This window comes from Haliotis rubra, unplaced genomic scaffold, assembly GCF_003918875.1.
Source record: "Haliotis rubra isolate DU_JTF1 unplaced genomic scaffold, ASM391887v1 Scf781, whole genome shotgun sequence".
Lineage (NCBI taxonomy): Eukaryota > Metazoa > Mollusca > Gastropoda > Lepetellida > Haliotidae > Haliotis > Haliotis rubra.
The window spans coordinates 314,366-334,856 of NW_025767503.1; the positions used below are offsets into that span (position 1 = coordinate 314,366).

At 41.9% G+C, this 20,491-nt stretch overlaps 1 protein-coding gene across 2 annotated transcripts; it reads left to right on the plus strand.

Moving 5' to 3' along the window:
• The first annotated feature begins 8,717 nt into the window (after positions 1-8,717).
• On the plus strand, positions 8,718-15,121 carry LOC124260931 (E3 ubiquitin-protein ligase XIAP-like). Of its 2 annotated transcripts, none has more exons than XM_046695257.1 (7): positions 8,718-8,894; positions 9,324-10,195; positions 10,764-10,912; positions 12,319-12,343; positions 13,236-13,334; positions 14,072-14,176; positions 14,418-15,121. In XM_046695257.1, exons 2-7 carry the CDS (start codon positions 9,508-9,510, stop codon positions 14,618-14,620), a joined length of 1,269 nt encoding a protein of 422 aa, XP_046551213.1. In that variant the 5' UTR covers positions 8,718-8,894; positions 9,324-9,507; the 3' UTR covers positions 14,621-15,121. The 2 variants fall into 2 exon arrangements, with proteins under 2 accessions (XP_046551213.1, XP_046551212.1); XM_046695256.1 differs by having other exon boundaries at positions 8,718-8,866.
• The last annotated feature ends 5,370 nt before the right edge of the window (positions 15,122-20,491 follow it).

Sequence of the window (20,491 nt, forward strand, 5' to 3'; positions counted from 1 at the left end):
TGTTGTTGTCCATTAGAGAGCAGGTGTCTGTTGTCCATTAGAGAGCAGGTGTCTGTTGTCCATTAGAGAGCTGGTGTCTGTTGTCCATTAGAGAGCAGGTGTCTGTTGTCCATTAGAGAGCCGGGTGCCTGTTGTCCATTAGAGAGCAGGTGTCTGTTGTTGTCCATTAGAGAGCCGGGTGTCTGTTGTCCATTAGAGAGCGGGTGTCTGTTGTCCGTTAGGAGAGCAGGTGCCTGTTGTTATCCATTAGAGAGCTGGTGTCTGTTGTTGTCCATTAGACAGAAGGTGTCTTTTGTCCATTAGAGAGTGGGTGTCTGTTGTTGTCCATTAGAGAGCAGGTGCCTGTTGTTGTCCATTAGACAGCAGGTGTCTGTTGTCCATTAGAGAGCTGGGTGCCTGTTGTCCATTAGAGAACGGGTGCCTGTTGTTGTCCATTAGAGAAGCGGGTGTCTGTTGTCCATTAGAGAGCAGGTGTCTGTTGTCCATTAGAGAGCGGGTGCCTGTTGTCCATTAGAGAGCAGGTGTCTGTTGTTGTCCATTAGAGAGCAGGTGTCTGTTGTCCATTAGAGCAGGTGTCTGTTGTCCATTAGACAGCGGGTGCCTGTTGTCCATTAGAGAGCAGGTGTCTGTTGTTGTCCATTAGAGAGCAGGTGTCTGTTGTCCATTAGAGAGCGGGTGTCTGTTGTCCATTAGAGAGCAGGTGTCTGTTGTCCATTAGAGAGCGGGTGCCTGTTGTCCATTAGAGAGCAGGTGTCTGTTGTTGTCCATTAGAGAGCAGGTGTCTGTTGTCCATTAGAGAGCAGGTGTCTGTTGTCCATTAGAGAGCGGGTGTCTGTTGTCCATTAGAGAGCAGGTGCCTGTTGTTGTCCATTAGAGAGCGGGTGTCTGTTGTCCATTAGAGAGCGGGTGTCTGTTGTCCATTAGAGAGCAGGTGTCTGTTGTCCATTAGAGAGCAAGTGTCTTTTGTTGTCCATTAGAGAGCAGGTGTCTGTTGTCCATTAGAGAGCCGGGTGCCTGTTGTCCATTAGAGAGTAGGTGTCTGTTGTTGTCCATTAGAGAGCAGGTGTCTGTTGTTGTCCATTAGACAGCAGGTGTCTGTTGTCCATTAGAGAGCAGGTGTCTGTTGTCCATTAGAGAGCGGTTGCCTGTTGTTGTCCATTAGAGAGCAGGTGTCTGTTGTCCATTAGAGAGCAGGTGTCTGTTGTCCATTAGAGAGCGGGGTGCCTGTTGTTGTCCATTAGAGAGCGGGTGTCTGTTGTCCATTAGAAGAGCAGGTGTCTGTTGTCCATTAGAGAGCAGGTGCCTGTTGTTGTCCATTAGAGAGCCGGGTGTCTGTTGTCCATTAGAGAGCAGGTGTCTGTTGTCCATTAGAGAGCGGGTGTCTGTTGTCCATTAGAGAGCAGGTGTCTGTTGTCCATTAGAGAGCTTGGTGCCTGTTGTCCATTAGAGAGCAGGTGTCTGTTGTTGTCCATTAGAGAGCGGGTGTCTGTTGTCCATTAGAGAGCCGGGTGTCTGTTGTCCATTAGAGAGCGGGTGCCTGTTGTCCATTAGAGAGCAGGTGTCTGTTGTTGTCCATTAGAGAGCAGGTGTCTGTTGTCCATTAGAGAGCAGGTGCCTGTTGTCCATTAGAGAGCAGGTGTCTGTTGTCCATTAGAGAGCAAGTGTCTGTTGTTGTCCATTAGAGAGCAGGTGTCTGTTGTCCATTAGAGAGCGGGTGCCTGTTGTCCATTAGAGAGCAGGTGTCTGTTGTTGTCCATTAGAGAGCAGGTGTCTGTTGTCCATTAGAGAGCAGGTGTCTGTTGTCCATTAGAGAGCAGGTGTCTCTTGTCCATTAGAAGCAGTTGCCTGTTGTCCATTAGAGAGCAGGTGTCTGTTGTCCATTAGAGAGCAGGTGTCTGTTGTCCATTAGAGAGCGGGTGCCTGTTGTTGTCCATTAGAGAGCGGGTGTCTGTTGTCCATTAGAGAGCAGGTGTCTGTTGTCCATTAGAGAGCAGGTGCCTGTTGTTGTCCATTAGAGAGCGGGTGCCTGTTGTCCATTAGAGAGCAGGTGTCTATTTGTCCATTAGAGAGCCGGGTGTCTGTTGTCCATTAGAGAGCGGGTGCCTGTTGTCCATTAGACAGCAGGTGTCTGTTGTTGTCCATTAGAGAGCGGGTGTCTGTTGTCCATTAGAGAGCGGGTGTCTGTTGTCCATTAGACAGCGGGTGCCTGTTGTCCATTAGAGAGCAGGTGTCTGTTGTTGTCCATTAGAGAGCAGGTGTCTGTTGTCCATTAGAGAGCAGGTGTCTGTTGTCCATTAGAGAGCAGGTGTCTGTTGTTGTCCATTGGAGAGCAGGTGTCTGTTGTCCATTAGAGAGCAGGTGTCTGTTGTCCATTAGAGAGCAGGTGTCTGTTGTCCATTAGAGAGCGGGTGCCTGTTGTCCATTAGAGAGCAGGTGTCTGTTGTCCATTAGAGAGCTGGGTGCCTGTTGTCCATTAGAGAGCCGGATGTCTGTTGTCCATTAGACAGCTGGTGCCTGTTGTCCATTAGAGAGCGGGTGTCTGTTGTCCATTAGACAGCAGGTGCCTGTTGTCCATTAGAGAGCGGGTGTCTGTTGTCCATTAGACAGCAGGTGCCTGTTGTTGTCCATTAGAGAGCCGGATGCCTGTTGTTGTCCATTAGACAGTAGGTGTCTGTTATTTTCCATTAGACAGCAGGTGTCGGTTGTCCATTAGAGAAGCCGGATGCCTGTTGTTGCCCATTAGAAGCGGGTGTCTGTTGTCCATTAGATTGCAGGTGCCTGTTGTTATCCATAAGGGTGAGCGGGTGCCTGTTGTTGTCCATTAGACAGCAGGTGTATGTTGTCCATTAGACAGCAGGTGCCTGTTGTCCATTAGGGAGCTGGTGTCTGTTGTTGTCCATTAGACAGCAGGTGTATGTTGTCCATTAGAGAGCAGGTGTCTGTTGTTGTCCATTAGAGAGCGGGTGCCTGTTGTCCATTAGAGAGCGGGTGTCTGTTGTCCATTAGAGAGCGGGTGTCTGTTGTCCATTAGACAGCGGGTGCCTGTTGTCCATTAGAGAGCGGGTGTCTGTTGTCCATTAGACAGCAGGTGCCTGTTGTCCATTAGAGAGCGGGTGTCTGTTGTCCATTAGACAGCAGGTGCCTGTTGTTGTCCATTAGAGAGCCGGATGCCTGTTGTTGTCCATTAGACAGTAGGTGTCTGTTATTTTCCATTAGACAGCAGGTGTCTGTTGTCCATTAGAGAGCCGGATGCCTGTTGTTGCCCATTAGAGAGCGGGTGTCTGTTGTCCATTAGATTGCAGGTGCCTGTTGTTATCCATTAGAGAGCGGGTGCCTGTTGTTGTCCATTAGACAGCAGGTGTATGTTGTCCATTAGACAGCAGGTGCCTGTTGTCCATTAGAGAGCAGGTGTCTGTTGTCCATTAGACAGCAGGTGCCTGTTGTCCATTAGACAGCAGGTGTCTGTTGTTGTCCATTAGATGGCAGGTGCCTGTTGTTGCCCATTAGACAGCAGGTGTCTGTTGTTGTCCATTAGAGAGCGGGTGTCTGTTGTCCATTAGAGAGCGGGTGCCTGTTGTTGTCCATTAGAGAGCGGGTGTCTGTTGTCCATTAGATGGCAGGTGCCTGTTGTTATCCATTAGAGAGCGGGTGCCTGTTGTTGTCCATTAGACAGCAGGTGTATGTTGTCCATTAGAGAGCAGGTGCCTGTTGTTGTCCATTAGAGAGCGGGTGCCTGTTGTTGTCCATTAGAGAGCGGGTGTCTGTTGTCGGTTAGAGAGCAGGTGCCTGTTGTTATCTATTAGAGAGTGGGTGTCTGTTGTTGTCCATAAGACAGCGGATGCCTGTTGTTGTCCATTAGATGACAGGTGCCTGTTGTTGTCCATTAGATGGCAGGTGCCTGTTGTTGCCCATTAGATGGCAGGTGCCTGTTGTTGTCCATTAGAGAGCAAGTGTCTGTTGTTTTCCATTAGACAGCAGGTGTCTGTTGTCCATTAGAGCGCGTTGCCTGTTGTTGTCCATTAGAGAGAGCGGTTGCCTGTTGTTGTCCATTAGGGAGCGGTTGCCTGTTGTCCATTAGAGAGCGGTTGCCTGTTGTCCATTAGACAGCAGGTGCCTGTTGTTATCCATTAGATGGTAGGTGCCTGTTGTTTTCCATTAGATGGCAGGTGCCTGTCAGTGTCCATAGACAATAAACTCAAATTGTGGGAGTCTAGATTTTGAAACAATTCTGCCAGCTCTTTCACTGATTTCCTCAAACATACAGCTGTATTTTCTAATAATGCTCTAAACATCTAAACAAAGCGGTAACTGCATCACTGAAAGTGGTAAGATGACTGTTAAAGTTACAAGACAAGATACTTTAATGGAGTACAGCTTCTTTGCTCTATTATGAAGTCTTGTGATAGATCCAAATACCTTTGTCAGGCCTTGCCAGCCACTTCTCAACCTTCAACATGCCAATCTAACCCTGTCAGGCCTTGCCAGCTACTTCTCAACCTTCAACATGCCAATCTAACCCTGTCAGGCCTTGCCAGCCACTTCTCAACCTTCAACATGCCAATCTAACCCTGTCAGGCCTTGCCAGCCACTTCTCAACCTTCAACATGCCAATCTAACCCTGTCAGGCCTTGCCAGCCACTTCTCAACCTTCAACATGCCAATCTAACCCTGTCAGGCCTTGCCAGCCACTTCTCAACCCTCAACATGCCAACAAACCCTGTCAGGCCTTGCCAGCCACTTCTCAACCTTCAACATGCCAATAAACCCTGTGCCAGGTTTATCTGCTGAACATTTACCGGCCTTTTTCAACAATTTAAAAGACTCAAAGTTTTAACCAGTCCCCAATCTTAAAGATGGACGATGTACTGTTAAAGTATATTAGTCTACTTCATTCTTCATATTGAATAAGCATGTGAGGGTGTAGACAAAATATCCCGTGATGACTCGTCATGGATGGGGTACAGTGGGGTAGCCTAATGGTTAAAGCGTTGGCTCGTCACGCCGAAGACCCGGGTTTCAATTCCCTCATGGGTACAATGTGTGAAGCCCATTTCTGGTGTCCCCCGCCGTGATATTGCTGGAATATTGCTAAAAGCGGCGTAAAACCCCACACACTCGTCATGGATGGTGAGGACAAAATATCCTGTGATGACACTCAATGGATGGCTGAGTACCTCCTCCCACTGTCGCAAGGCATGGAGATTGTGCCTTGTATGCCTTGCTACACATCAGTACAGGGAATGGCAGAAGGGGAGCGGTCACCTCGGAAAGCTCCTAAGCTATGCCTCGGCTCGTCACGTGACCAGTGTAGCCAATATGGCGTCAGCGTAGTTTTTAAGGTTGAGCCCGGTTTATTTTCAACAGCTGATTACATACGCTGAGTGTTGTGACAACTGAAAACCTACATGTAGAAGATAAGTTACCTATTCTGTCACTTCATTTCAAGTCAAATAATTGTTATTAGTGTCAGTATAAGTACAGTAGCTTTGTAGTAAAGTTTCAAGTGGGCATGTTGTAGCTCACTGGCTTCAATTCTCAGTACACAGCGAAAGACTAAATTATATCGCTAAAAACTTCTTTCACATATTCGTTTAGTTTTTAGAAGGAACTATACCTTTAGCTGAAAGGTGTTTGCAAGTAATAGTGATAGTTTTAAAACTAAAAAAAATTGTTAGGTGTATTTGAGGTGTGTGAAAAATATGACATATCGCCGATCTGCCATTGAAATACTACAGGGCGTTGTTTGAGTGTTTCTAGTTAGTGTTCAAAAACATCTTTCACATACACCTTCAATTTTTATGAGGGGAATATACCATCAGGTGAAAGGTGTTTGCAAGTAATAGTGATAGTTTTATAATTTAAAAAAATTGTTAGTGTGTATTTGAGGTGTGTGAAAAATATGACATATGGCCGATCTGCCATTGAAATACTACAGGGCGTTGTTTGAGTGTTTCTAGTTATTGTTCTAAAACATCTTTCACATACACCTTCAATTTTTATGAGGGGAATATACCATCAGGTGAAAGGTGTTTGCAAGTAATAGTGATAGTTTTATAATTTAAAAAAAATTGTTAGTGTGTATTTGAGGTGTGTGAAAAATATGACATATCGCCATTGGTGCTTGTGATGCTTGAGTGTTATAGTTCTAAAACTTCTTTCTTTCTTGTTGATCTTAGTATTTGACAAAACTGGAAAGGTGTTTACAACGCTTTGTGATAGTTCTAAACTTTCTGTTCTTGAGGGGTCTGTGACAGTGTCAGTTAACATTCTGTCAATGCCCATGTCATTCCACACATGCAATAAGATATCTGAATTAGTTACTAATGTAAAAAAATGTCTCAAAGTAAATTTTTTTTTTAAAAAGGACAGCTGATGTTAACATATGTGTTCTACCGATAGTTTTGCGTTCTTTAACATGTTTGGGGAGGGATGGCCGTGGTGTATCATTTATTCTTTCATTCATTCACATATGTTCTTTTTCTTTTGTTCTTTTTCTTAATTTCTTTCATTCATTCACATAAAATTCTTGCTCTTAATTCATTCATTGTAAAATTCCGACTGATACAATACACTGGCTGAAGTACTGTTAAACGCAGCCGAAGTTGCGCTGGGACCGAACCAAGTCACTGTGTGCGTTGGAGCATGACGAGGCACACGTTAATTAGTACAAATGGTAAAGAAAGCAAGCGAGTGACCTATCCCTGTTGTAGAGTATCCCTGGTACAGGGAATGGCAGAAAAGGAGCGGTCGTGTCACAATAAGTCGCAATCTGACTTGTACATGTCACAACCACCGTCGTCGGAATTGCTTCTGTTACTGCTGCTGATCAGAATTATAGGTGGGATTGTTGTGTGCGCACGCACGCACACACGCACGCACACACACACACACCAGTGAAGATCCAGGTTGGTTACAATTGGCCTTCGGCAACGTAGCCAGGCTCGCTTACCTGGTTGACACATATCATCGCATCCCAATTGCGTAGATAGATGCTTACAAATAATGTTGATCACTGGATTGTCTGGTCCAGACTCGATTATTTACAAACCGCCGCCATATAGCTGGGATATTAGTGAGTGCGGCGTTAAACAACAAACAACATCCCGTCACCTCAGACGATACCCCACACATTTTATTTATTTGAATCCGTAAACTAAATCAACCCCACTTTGCCATTGCTAGACCCACTTTGCCAGTTTCGACTAGTACACATCAAATCTAGAAATGTACCTGGGTAAATAGGTCAAAACAAGAGGTACAAGAGTCAGGCACACAAAGTCAACCGCCTAATCCGCTCATCGCCGACTTTGTGTGCTGGCGATTAGGTGCCTGACTCTGAGGGTGTGGGTTTGAATTCCGGATGGGACTAAACCCAACAAAAGTACTAGAATCTGTACTTTACTAAGAAAATGTAATCCCATGAACATATGTTACATTTGAACACTTTCTAAATGGCATTGTGTATTCAATATACTCTTTATCGTAATTGATCTGTCTTGCTCTAACTCTCTATCCGGCCTCATCCAATTACAGTATTTTCTACATGTTATCAATCAAATGGAGCCTGCCTCTGGTCGGAACATATACTATGCGTGTATTCGTCTCATCACTTGGTTGTAGTCACATTTAGCTTGATAACGGTGTAAGAATTTACATCGAAACACCCCTGTATGTAGTAAACAATGAAGTTGTTTTCCATAAAATTGTATGCTTCGTTTGGGTACCAGTCAAATTGCTCCAGCTACAAAATGCCCTGGATATTTGGTCAAATTGCCCCAGGGTGAGGGTAGTCAAAATGCCCCAATTTATTTAAAATGATGAAATGTGTGCCACAAATGCATAGTTTTTTGTCAGCTTCGATATTATAATCTGCTCATAAAAACTATTAGGAAATAATATTTCTGATAAGTGTTCCATTAGTAAACTCATAAGAGAAAAACGAATATCTCTGTATAGACAACACTGTAAAACTGAAAGACTTATGTGACTTCCTACTTATTTCTATAGTGAGGGTTGTAAGATCCCAGTTGACAAATACTATGTATTTATGGGCAGTAGACATATTATACAAATATGTAATTTAATTCTTGTACTTCTTTACAAAACATTAATAACATGCACAATAACTGGTATTACAGTGTTGTCTAAACAGGGGTGCTCCTTTTGCTCAGAAATATTACTTCCTAATGACTTGTAAGAATATAATATGGAAAGCTACAAAAACTATGCTTTTATTGCATATATTTGACCATCTTAAACAAATTTGGGCATTTTGACTACACCTCTGGGGCAATTTGACCAAACCGTGGGCAATTTGACAAAAAAATCCGGGGCATTTTTGACCAAATTTGCTGGGGCTGGGTACCTACTGGTTATCTACTCACCAACAATCGTCGTTATGAAGCTAAAATCTCGTAAATAAAAAAGTCGTGAATACCCAGATCTAATGAAATAATCAGTCGACCAGTGTTTGGTATTTTGAGTTACGACAATATGAAACAAAAACAAATCCTGCTGTCCCCGCGTTTCTCAAAAAGGTTAACGGGACAAGCCGAAAGGAGCGAGCGGTGACGAAGGAAAGGGGAATTCCCTTCACCGTCCATTCGTGACCAACTCGTATTATTCCGGGACAAGCCGAGTATGGAGGTTACGAAAAGGGGCGAGTGATGACGAATGTTTTCGTGGTGGTGAATATGCGTGTCGAAGTTTACGGAAAGAAGCGAGTGGCGACGAAGAGTGCCGACTGTGGTTGCGAAAGGAACGTAATAACGAGAAGGGGAATCCCGGTGGGCTTGTCTGAGGGTCACAGATTGGAAAGGGCGTATTCTTCTTCTTGTTTGTTTCGCCGCTTGGTAAATTCCACTCAGTAAGTGAGGAGTGGTTTATTACTGTTGGTATGTCATGTTACTACTTGTCACTGATTCATGCCCACTGGATCGTCTGTGATCGACATAAGGACAGATGTCTGTATAAATTAACTATACTTGATACGAATGTTTTTTGAGATAAGAAGGCCGCCAGTGTTTTAACTAAAACAGAGAAAACGGTATGTTGTTTTACGTAATGTACGGAGTGATTGTCAGCTACCATCTGTTTTCGACTCTAAGTCTTACAGACTTCGGACCAGAACTTGCAGAAGAATTTGCAGTTCCCTCCCTCTCCACTTCTGAATACCTGTATATTATGTTCTTGACACCCACTTTCACTTGGTCCATTACTCCACCGTGAGTTTCACTGCCCCCAACCCAACCCCTACCCCAACCACCACCCATAGAAAATTGAAAACATTTATTTCCTGCTTTCATTTCAATTTCCTGTTTCAGGTATTTATGTTGGAACACCTACAAGCAACTTCTAAAACATCTACTCAACTACGGTCAATAAGCCGTAAATAATCATCATATTACTCGACGTATCATTTTCATCAACATACGTCTGCCTGTAGGGATCTGGTTATAAGTAATTGAGAAATTTTGAAAACTGAATCCAAGTTGAGAAATCATCACAATGGATGACACTGGGTATGACATCGGACCACAGGACGAGGAATATCAACATGGAATGGACTTGACAACAGATAATCCTCCTGATATAGGTTTCAGTCACGAGAACAACATTTCCTCGATGCCCCCCGAGTACACCCGGCACCAGGTGTACGGAACCAACCATGTGGTGTGGCGTAGGATGTTTGAGGAGCCCATTGACATGACACCCCCGGAGCAGAACCCCCTCAACAGAGCTGATGCTTGTCCACAACCTGTAGACATTGTAAACAATCCCTTGCACATGGAAAGTAATCGGTTAAAGACATTTGAAGGTAAATGGCCAGCACAGACTCCTGTCACCCCCAAGGCTTTGGCCCGGGATGGGTTTTACTATATAGGGCCTGGGGACAGAGTGAGGTGCGCCTTCTGTACGGGAGTGCTGAAGTTATGGGACAAGGGAGACGTTGTTTCGGAAGAGCACAAGAAACACTTCCCCCATTGTGTGGTACACAGGGTCCGAGCAGCTGGTGCCCAGGTAGCACCCGACAGCTCCCAGATAGCAAAGGCAGACAGCCTGGGCATTGTGATAAATCAACCCAAATATCCTCAATATGCACTTGAGTCCACACGCCTGAGATCATTTAATGTCTGGCCCAGTCAAATGAAACAGAAGCCCGCAGACTTGGCAAAGGCTGGACTGTTTTATTTGGGTAAGCTGGAAATACTTTCTTCAACTTCAGTGACTTTGCTATATTTGACTGTACATCAGTACATGGTGATGCTTTTCACATAAATCTTTTCTGACTGCTTGTCCAAATATGTTTTTCTGCCTGTGATTTACTGACAAAGTATAATCCCAAAAATAGCATGTGTTAGTGAGATTTCTACTTTTTATCATATGATCATAAAAGCATGATAATAAGCTATGCTCTGGACTCAAAATGAACATAATTCTGCTAGTCTGAGACGTTTTACATTCAGGAAGGACTAGTGACATTGAAGTGTGAAGTAAAGACACTTTACTCTCTTGTGTGTATTTCTTGCTGACAAGTGTAAATATAAATCAATTTCTAAAACCCTAGGTTCCGTTTACTCTAGTTTTTGTCATTATAATTGGGTTGGAACACAACCTAAATCATCAAAAAACACAGAAACTGATGTCTGTTTTTGCTATGTGTATAAATTCATTGCTTCACTGGTGGACTGAGTTGAATAGTAACACGGTGATGTTTATTCCTGGTTGTTCCTGCTGTTGGTGATCCTCCTCCACTATTACAGGGAAGGGGGACCGAGTGAAGTGTTTCACCTGCGGCCATGTCCTGAGCTCCTGGGAACCAACTGATAACCCTATGGCAGAACATGAAAGGTGGTTTCCCACGTGTCCCTTCGTCAGACTTGTCAAGGGAGACAATTCATCAGAGACACAGGTAAGAACTGTACCATTATCATATATTTCATTAAACACTTCCACAGGTATCTGAAGAATACTATTGTTAACTTCCTGTTGTATTCCATGACTGATTCATCCCTTTGTTGAAAAACTTGCTGGTTTCTGTGGTAAACTTGCAAGACACCATCCAGGTTAGAATTGGTCTTCAGTAACCCATGCTTTGTAGTAAGAGGCGACTAATGGGTGGTCACTCTCGCTGACTTGGTTGACACACGTCATCGTATCCCAATTGCGTAGCTCAATGTTTATGCTGTTGAACACCAGATTGTCTGGTCCAGACTTGATTATTTACAGACCGCCGCCATACAGCTGGAATATTGCTGAGTGCTGTGTTAGACAACAACCAAACCAAACCATTATACTTCTGGTTCAGAGCATCTCAACCACAGATTGGTTGGTTGGTTTGTTGTTTACCACCCCACTCATCAATATTCCACCTATGTGGTTGTTGTCTGTAAATATATATATATGGGTATTTGTATAGCGCTATAGTCCATCCAGCATGCATGCTCAAAGCGCTTGTAGAAGTGTCACACTCCTGTGCTGATATACTGTACAAACAGTAACAGAACTGGAAGAGATCACTCAGAGTAATATTTAGCAAAGAGGTGGGTCTGTGTCTGTGTCTGTTTGGGGGCATGGTGGGCGAACTGGCTAAAGTGCCAGGCTAGTGATCCAGCGAGCTTGAGGTGACGGGATCGAGCCCACCTGTGACCGGGTGTAAAAAAAACCTTGGAGTCAGCTTTGTGTGCAGACTCTTTCAGTGTTGTCACAATCCCTAGTGTACAGTACACAACCCTGTGCACTTAAAAGAACCCACGAATCCGTTGGTATATGACCAGATGGTGGCCACCTGAATATGTGCAAACACCTAGTTGCGGGTACAGCAACGTGTGCAGTAAAACTTAGACAAAGTGCTGTGGCAATGTGTCCCAGTCCACCCAGCTGTGAATGGGTACGTCGTAAGGATGGGAATGCCACAATAACTCGGTACGCCTAGTGCCTGCAAGAGTTGTATGCTCCCCAGGGAGTTGAGATTGACAATACGATGTGCCGTTCAGATTGACATCCAGTGAACGCAGGAAAAACAAAGCGCCTTTGAGCAGCTGAGCTGAGCTGGATATCGGCGCTATACAAATGTTAGAGAGTGTGTGTGTTTGTGTGTGTGTGCGTGCGTGCGTGTCTGTGTGTAAATAATCTCAACCACAGGTAGTTGATCAACATATCAAATAAACATTCTACGATGAATTTAGGAAATGCGCAATTCTGTTTGGTTAGGCAAAGGCATGAAATATCAGACCTTGTTTCAGTTTGTTGATGTAAGTAGAGCTACCATGTTCCATAGTGAGTTAGAAATCCTAGGTTGTTTGTTTATGTCTTCAGAATGGCACAACTGTAGCTGATACAGGTAATTAGTTTTCTTTGTTATTTAAGCATTGAAACGTTTATGTTTCCTTTCTCAAGTCACAAATCAGTGGTGATAGTGGACAAACATTTACAAGTGAATTATGATTGTTGTGCATTTATTAACTTGTAGGGATTTATATAGGTGTCCAAGCTAAATGCCTTTGGCAAGCAATTTAGAAAACATGTCATGAGATTGTTCAAATTATTTTGTCCGTGACATACAATTTTGTATTAACTTGTAATTCCTATCTTGGAATATTAAAGATTAGCTGCATATTTGAACATGATAAGGGCAGGTCTAGATGTGCCGCTTGTTTGCCTGAAATCCTGTGAACTGAAGATGTTGTCATTGTGTAAGAGAGGAGGATCTTTTCCATTGCCTGTTCGATCAGTGCTCAGTAGTGTTGGGAATTGGTTTAAATCTCATAATTGATGATTGGTTCATTACAACCGATCTATTATTGAAAATAATTGGTTAGCGCCATTTATCAAATCTCCCTGGCTGTGTTTGTTAATGCACAAAATATCTAGAAAAAGCATGTAGTTATGGTTGTTTTTGCAAATTGCACAAAATGCATTTGCAAATTTCACATCTTTAAAGGTTGACTAGTATGTTAGGAACATAAATATACTGGAGTCTTTAAGAAACGTTCAATCATGACTTGGAACGAGCTGGTAGTGCTTATGAAATGTAACAGACTAAACAAACCTTGTGAAAAATATTGTTAATGCAAATAAGTGTTCCAAAATTGTTTGTGTTCGAGTATGAGAAAACATGATCGAATGCTTGGTCGTTTAGTCATTGAGACCAATCTTCGATTATTTAAAATAATCTGACCACCACTAGTGCTCAGATGGAACTAGAACTCATTCCCTACTTTATCATGCTTCAGATCAACTTGCAAAGAATGCCTCAGTCCAGGCCTTGATCGACAATGGCTGCAAGCTGGAGGACATCAGTAAAGCCATTGAGGATCTGCATATGGATGGAGGTAGATTGTCCTGGGCCCACTTGCACAAAGCGATCTTAGGGCTACAATGATTGTAACTCCCATTCCCCAACATAGGCTTAAGATAGTTGTAGCGCTAAGATCGCTTTGTGCAAGTGGGCCCAGCAAAGCGCTGCGGTGAATTGTCGTGTTCCAGTGTAATCAGCAGTAGTCAATACAGATGATGGCTACCTGTGACCAAACAAACAAGTGATTGGCAGTAAGAGCAATGTCCCACATCTAACAAACCTTGACTTGATGTTAGGTGTTTATGAAGGTCGCCTTTGCCATTGGCATTTCGGGAGACCTAGCAAGTCTGACCACCCAGTCTCTATGTAGTGGCTGATGCCGACCAGAACTGTCGGCTGAGATGTACTCTACCTGAGAATGTGGAGACTACCATTCAGACATGTTCTGTTACCGCTGAGGATGCAGGAGATGAAGTGGATCGGGTGGACATACTGCTTACCTGGTTGACACGCAGCACTGTTTTGGAATTAATCTATGATCACAGTCTCTTGACCGTTCTGTAGTAGACTGTTTTGGGCTGCAACCCAGACAACATGGATTGTCAAAGCCTGCCATTACTGCTCTGTATAAGGACATTCCAAACAAACTTGTGGTTTGTCAAGGAAGACAAGTTGGGTGACTGGTTACCTCATCTCTGCATACAATGAATGTCCTAACTCAGAAAAACTGAGCAGTCTGTACGTTTATACTGAATTCATTTAACTCCACAGATGATTCAATACCATCAGCTGTAGCCATATTGGAAAAGATAGAGGAGAGGTCCCAGGCACAGAACGGGATGAGGATTCAAAATGGACACTCACAAAGTAATGATGGTAAGGCTTTCTGTAGATGTGGGCAAGCTGAAACAATAGGTTATTACATGCTCATTTCGGTCAAATTTATTTAGTTTTTAAAAAAAAAGAATTTCTGGGGTGAGTAGCCTTGATGGGGGTAGCCTGGAGGGGTGTTAGCCAGAGTAATGCATGTACTTATTGGTTCATAACTTATTGGCACATATGCTAATCTTTCACTGGCTTAAGGTAGTGAAGATGATGTCATTGGTTTTGTCTTCAGATGTGCAAGTGCAATCATTGCTGAATGAGAATCGGGAGCTGAAGGAACAACGTCTGTGCAAGGTATGTCTGGAAAATGAGATCAGCGTCATCTTCCTGCCCTGTGGCCACCTCGTCTGCTGCAGCCATTGTGCTACGTCGCTGTCTAACTGCCCCATCTGTCGCGTCAAGATCAATGGGTCTGCCAAAGCTTATTGGCCATGATAGCATGGTCCTCCAACCAGTGATGACCACCAGCCCAGGAGGTCCTGTATGTGGGTGATCATTATTACACTATTAACATAGTATATGATGTGTGCAGCCAGCAACACGTCTGTCAGATTGTCAGAGGTGTCGGGGGACCGCCAGGTGTGCTGCTGCACTACAATATTTGAATCCTGGGACCTGCATGTTCAACTGTTAAGTAGAGGATCTGTACATCTGACCATTCTGAGTGTGTCTAAGTTTGCTCTATGTATGTCATTACACTTTAGTTCATGCATGATTAACGTCTCACACCTCAACACTGGTGCTCCACACAGTGGACAACCCAAGCTCTGCACTGTAACTCTTTCTAGAGGCAAACTGAAGAGAAAACTCCTGTCTTCTTTTTGATTATACAGTAGAACACGGATATAACGAACTCCAAGGGACCAAGAAATTTAGTTCGCTATATCCGTTGTTCGTTATTCACATTTGACGGCCATCTTGGATTGTAGAGATGTAGAGACATGTATATGCTGAGGCTACAAATCTTTATTCTTGTACATGTACATTGGCATAACATTAAAATTCTGAATTTATCATTCACAGACATTAGCTAGAACATGTTTAACAATCACAACAATTCAACAATACATGTATATAACTTAATTACATTTAACAAAGTCCACAATTTTGCTCTGCACACCACGTCTTGCAGACTTCATTTTGTCAACACAAGTTTGTCTTAGATTTTACACCTGAATCTACAGCCTGAATTATCTGAAGCTTGGTGTCAGAAGTGATAGCTTTACATTTGCCTGCCATAGTGACGAGAGTGAACGAAGACCTGTATACCAGTCAAGCTTTTAAACACGACATGTTTGTTTTGTTAATTAATTAATGACCATCAAACATTGTTGATTCGCCGCCGCCAACAAGGTTGATGTATACCGTTAAGTGGCTGAGCTGACACTGAGTGAGTTCGCTAATCACGTCGTTAATTGGGTCTTGGGGGTAGTAAATCAGTTCACTATAGCCGTTAATTCGCTACTCACGAGTTCGTTATTCGCGTATAATTTTAATGATATCATAAAGGACTATTGACGGGACTTTTAAATTTGTTCGCTATATCCGTTTGTACGCTATATCCGTGTTCGCTATATCCATGTTCTACTGTAACTTAATTTTCATCAAGATAAGAGAGCTAGTAATACCCCTCTTAAGCCTGTAGTGCTGTATGGCATGCACCTCCCTGTTGTGGTTGTAGTACCCTCGTGTATACAGTTATACAAAACAATGAGTGCACTGATAGGCTTACAGCTAGGCTGTCGGTCAGTGATTGTTTGCAAACTGTGCTCTAGAATGGTCGGTGTTGTTTATAGACCCATATACTGTAGTGTTTCATTACAAACTCTGTGAAAATGGCTGTGATTTTGTGTCTTAACTTGTTAGCCTGTTAACTTTATATGAATATGTATATGTATGCCTTTTAAGTTCAGTTATCTAAACTTGTGATTTTATATACAGTTATATGTAATTGTTAAATGTCTTTGTAGAGGTGAGTTTGTGTGACAGTTTTAGTTAGAACACTGAGAGAGCTCTAATTATGAGGATATAATAATGTTATAAATAACAAGCCATTACAAACCAGTCAATGTTATCAACAGGGATGGCAATTTTCCGCTGATCCGCGGATTTCCGCTGATCTTATTTCAAATTGTTCAATTGTGAATCGTCTAAATCCATTGAGAAACCCTCAACTCGATGACACAATATTACATTTTCAGCTGAAAATAGATTTTCCTGTTGCCATCCCTGTATCAATGACAAGCCATTACAAACCAGTCATGTTAAACTCCTGGTTCGTCTTCTTGCTGGATGAATTGTTTCTGACAGTTTGTCTGCGAACTGTTACCTACACCAGAGGTTGCTGACAGGGCTGGAGTTTTGCTGGTTAGATTCAAATCAATCTAACATCGCGTATGAAGCTGCAGCATTGCACAACATTCAGTAGAGAATGTCTGGGCTGTGTATCTGCAACATACAACAGCCCTAGAGCATCGTCTGGCCAGGTATTGGACACAATGATGATGACTCAAGGCAAGAAAGCTATAATGTTTATATTCTGCCTGACCACCAACAGTGATTTAATGGTAACCTTGGTAACTTGGTTACCAGTGACGGTAAATCATTATTTGCAATATTTACATGGTGCTGCCCTATAACAACAAACAGATGAAAACAAGTTATGATCCTTGCTGACTCTGAAGCATACCCTGAGTGTCTGATGTAGAAGAAGTGACCGCATATACCTGTGACCAGGTGGACCAAACACAGGCTGTCTTCCATGGCCTGATACAACACACACAGGATACAACTTTACCAAGATCTATATGTTCATATACATGTATAAATATATATGGACGGATTATATGTTTCGGACATGACTTGTGTTTGGATTTTTGCTTACCTCTCGCTATAGCCAGTTGCCTTACACTGATATTGTGAAATGCTCAGAAGATGGCTAGTGTCTTTAATTACTTAGTGACATGTGAGTGAGTGAGTGAGAGAGAGAGAGAGAGAGAGAGAGAGAGAGAGAGAGAGAGAGACTACTTATCACATATCACACACATTATATATTTGTTTCATGTCATATATTTGTTTCATGTATGTTTATTTCAAATGTTGTTTGTTTTTGTTTTGTTCATTTTGTCTAGAACAGATATTTCGGTACATGATTATATTGCTTATACACATGACATATACCTTTGATCATATTACCCATTATCCTAGTTTTCTTTCTCTGGTTTCTTTCACATTGTCTTCCATTGTCCCAGTCATACCCCGCTTGTTCAGTATATTGCATTTCACCACACTGTGGTATGAACCAAAACAAACATATTGTAACAAATAACCTTCTTAAACACACTGTATGGTGGATGGGAGTAGATATTGTACAATTTCGTGAGGGAATAATAGTCTTATTTGATTCCATATTATGTAGTGCTGGAAGGGGTAAAACTGATTCCAGTGTACTCTCTATCAATATTGTTCCAAATGTTTGGAGTCAGAGGTATTCAGAAGGCATCATTATACTTGCTTTGTTTTGGTGATATACATCCCTATGCTGGTGGTATCAGTAAGGTAACATGTTATATTTGGGATTACACTTTCTCAGTAGAATACAGTTTCTGTTCCCATCTGGGATTCAAACCCACACTCTCAGAGTATCTTAGTATCATCCACAAATGTTTGCAGATATAGAGAAAATTGATTTTTGTTTATGCAGAACTTAACGAAATGTTGTATTATGAAACATGGATATAGTCAGATATTTCTGACAAGTAGTTCTTATGTCTGCCTTTATATCTTCCAGTTCATAAGGATGCACAGTCATAAATGCTGGGGTCGCCATATATATATAAATGATCTAAATCTATTGTTTCCTTAAAGGTCACATGCAACGTAAAACACAACTTTGCAGATTCTGATACCTTTCGGTATGGACTTACCGAAACAAATCATCAAAAATGCAAATTCAACTTATAAAGTTGAAAAATAACGCGATGACAAAAAACGCGCGAAATCGTAGTTCAAACGATTCACTAATTTTCCCCCAGCGTTCGGGGGGAATTCAAGTGGTTCCAACAGCTGGGCTGCGCTCATAGCACGTGCGCAGTGAAATAGGTTCGCGCAACTTGGAAGTGGGTTGTCCGGTGAATACGCTGTGAAGGCTTTGGTGTGAGCTATTTTTCTAATGTTTTGTTGATATTTCACAGGCGCGAGCTTTTTATATGTTATGACAGTAGATTACCGATTTAACTGTTTATATAATTTCATTTGTCTGTTTCACCACACGTTCTTCTTACCGAGTCACTTTCTCAGTTCGATACTTAAAGCAATGTCATTATTTAGCGTTGACAGAATTTCTAACTGTTATATAGATATGTCGTTGTCACATACAAAACTCAATGTCTTGTTTTATTGACACCTGTGTGTCTGCCTGCCTGTCTGCTAATGACAATATCCAATACACAACTGCGATCACTGACCACATGCAATTTGAACTTAACACCAATCAGGCTATACACCATAAACAAAATGCATTGATTTATGGCCCGAGTTCGGTCTCTGTCACATTATGCAACTACACAGACAGGCAGGTGTGATACTTGAACACATGACATGTTATGATGTCTGTTGATTGCAAAATGTTATACACAAAAAAATCAGCATGTATTTACAAAACCCAACATCTCTATATATACACACACAATGAGCCGTGAGGGCATCTGCAAATGAACCAGCCGTTACACTTGAGTGCACACCCACCCGCTCTAACTGGGTTCGGTATCCCGGCTGCTTCGTTTCTTGGGAAGTAAACCCAAGTACACAATATTGCACTTTTGATTTGCGATTGTACGCTTATAATTTTGTTTATATGGGTTTTTTTGGTGTTTTTTTAGGATGATTCAATCTTTATTTCGTACTGAAGAGGCCACAGGCCTTTAGTACATATACATATATAATGGGGAATTACATAAATAAATATATTTACATTACAGTGATAAAACTTTTGTTCTATACAACATTGCAATGTGGATGAACATGGCAAGATTTTGTAATATATTTTGATTTTTACTGCTTATAAGGGTAGAGAATTTTATGATGCTTGGGTGGATATAGTAATTTCTTTTAATGTATTTACATCGTATTGAATTATATGATGGACAGATGAGGAGAAAGTGATATTCATCTTCAATTTCATTTAAACGACATAACCATAACCAGCAATGTATATTATATGTCATGAATAAGTGATAATTGTGTTTTAATAATGTTTGATTTTTTGGTTGCATGTGACCTTTAAGATTACATGATATAGCAACCCAAAACATGCCATGCAGATATTTCTAATTCTAAAGGTAACACTTATGGCATAGTTAAAACTGAAAATATATTCAAAATATTTTCAAATGCTCTTCACATCATCGCATGATCGTCGAGAAGGGTAGATATTATAATATTCCCCGAGAATTGAGGATGACTGCCACATTTTTCCCTTGCTACGCAGACTTGAGGTCTATACATCTGCTTCAATATAACCATTCATATCTTAACGCTGTAAAGTTAGTTTGTTTATGAATACTTCTTATACAAGTCATATTCTTTAACTTCGTTTGTATATCCTCCATGCTTCTGTAGCAATGTGAAAAGGAATCTCAATATTTGAAATATATGATCAATGTCGAAACAGTCCCTCCATGGATTTCAATGTACTTTTTAGTCCCTTAAGATCACTCCTCTGATGAGACCTCGTCTATGTCAGTGACAAATGTGATGTGAATTAGTTTCACCTGCCCCGATAGTAATGCACTTTAACTGTTTGAGGTAAACGCAAAATGCTAAGGACAGAATTGCACTAATCACCTGAAAGTAATTATAGTATGTTGAGAGCTGCGACCCTTGAAACAAAACCCTTTACGGGTTTAACCTCTGTCGTAGTGAAATATTTGTACTGAATTTGTATTGCCATGTGAACTAGGTTTATTTTGAATTACAATTGTTAATTACAGCACCTTTATTTGTTGTTTGTTGGTTTCATAACTATTTCTTTTTCGGGCTGTAGGATTTCCAGCCCGCAGACGTTACAGACATAGCGCCTCCATCTAATTAGACTGCTTCCATGGCCAAGACAGCCGGCGCTGTACACAACAGTCGTCATATGACAGACAAAATAGTTTATTTTTGTGTCACGTGAATGTACATGTCAAAAAATGGCAACGGTAAAAAGACATAGTAAAATACAGACACCAGGCCAGATGGCCAATGAGACACACTAGACAATATGTGCATAAAATGTATAAAATATAAGATTAAAACATTAAGGAG

Coding starts and splice junctions, on each gene's coding strand:
- LOC124260931 (XM_046695257.1), top strand. CDS start 9,508: ATGGATGACACTGGGTATGACATCGGACCACAGGACGAGGAATATCAA. Junction 10,196..10,763: donor GGCTGGACTGTTTTATTTGG/GTAAGCTGGAAA, acceptor CCACTATTACAG/GGAAGGGGGACCGAGTGAAG. Junction 13,335..14,071: donor GGATCTGCATATGGATGGAG/GTAGATTGTCCT, acceptor TTAACTCCACAG/ATGATTCAATACCATCAGCT.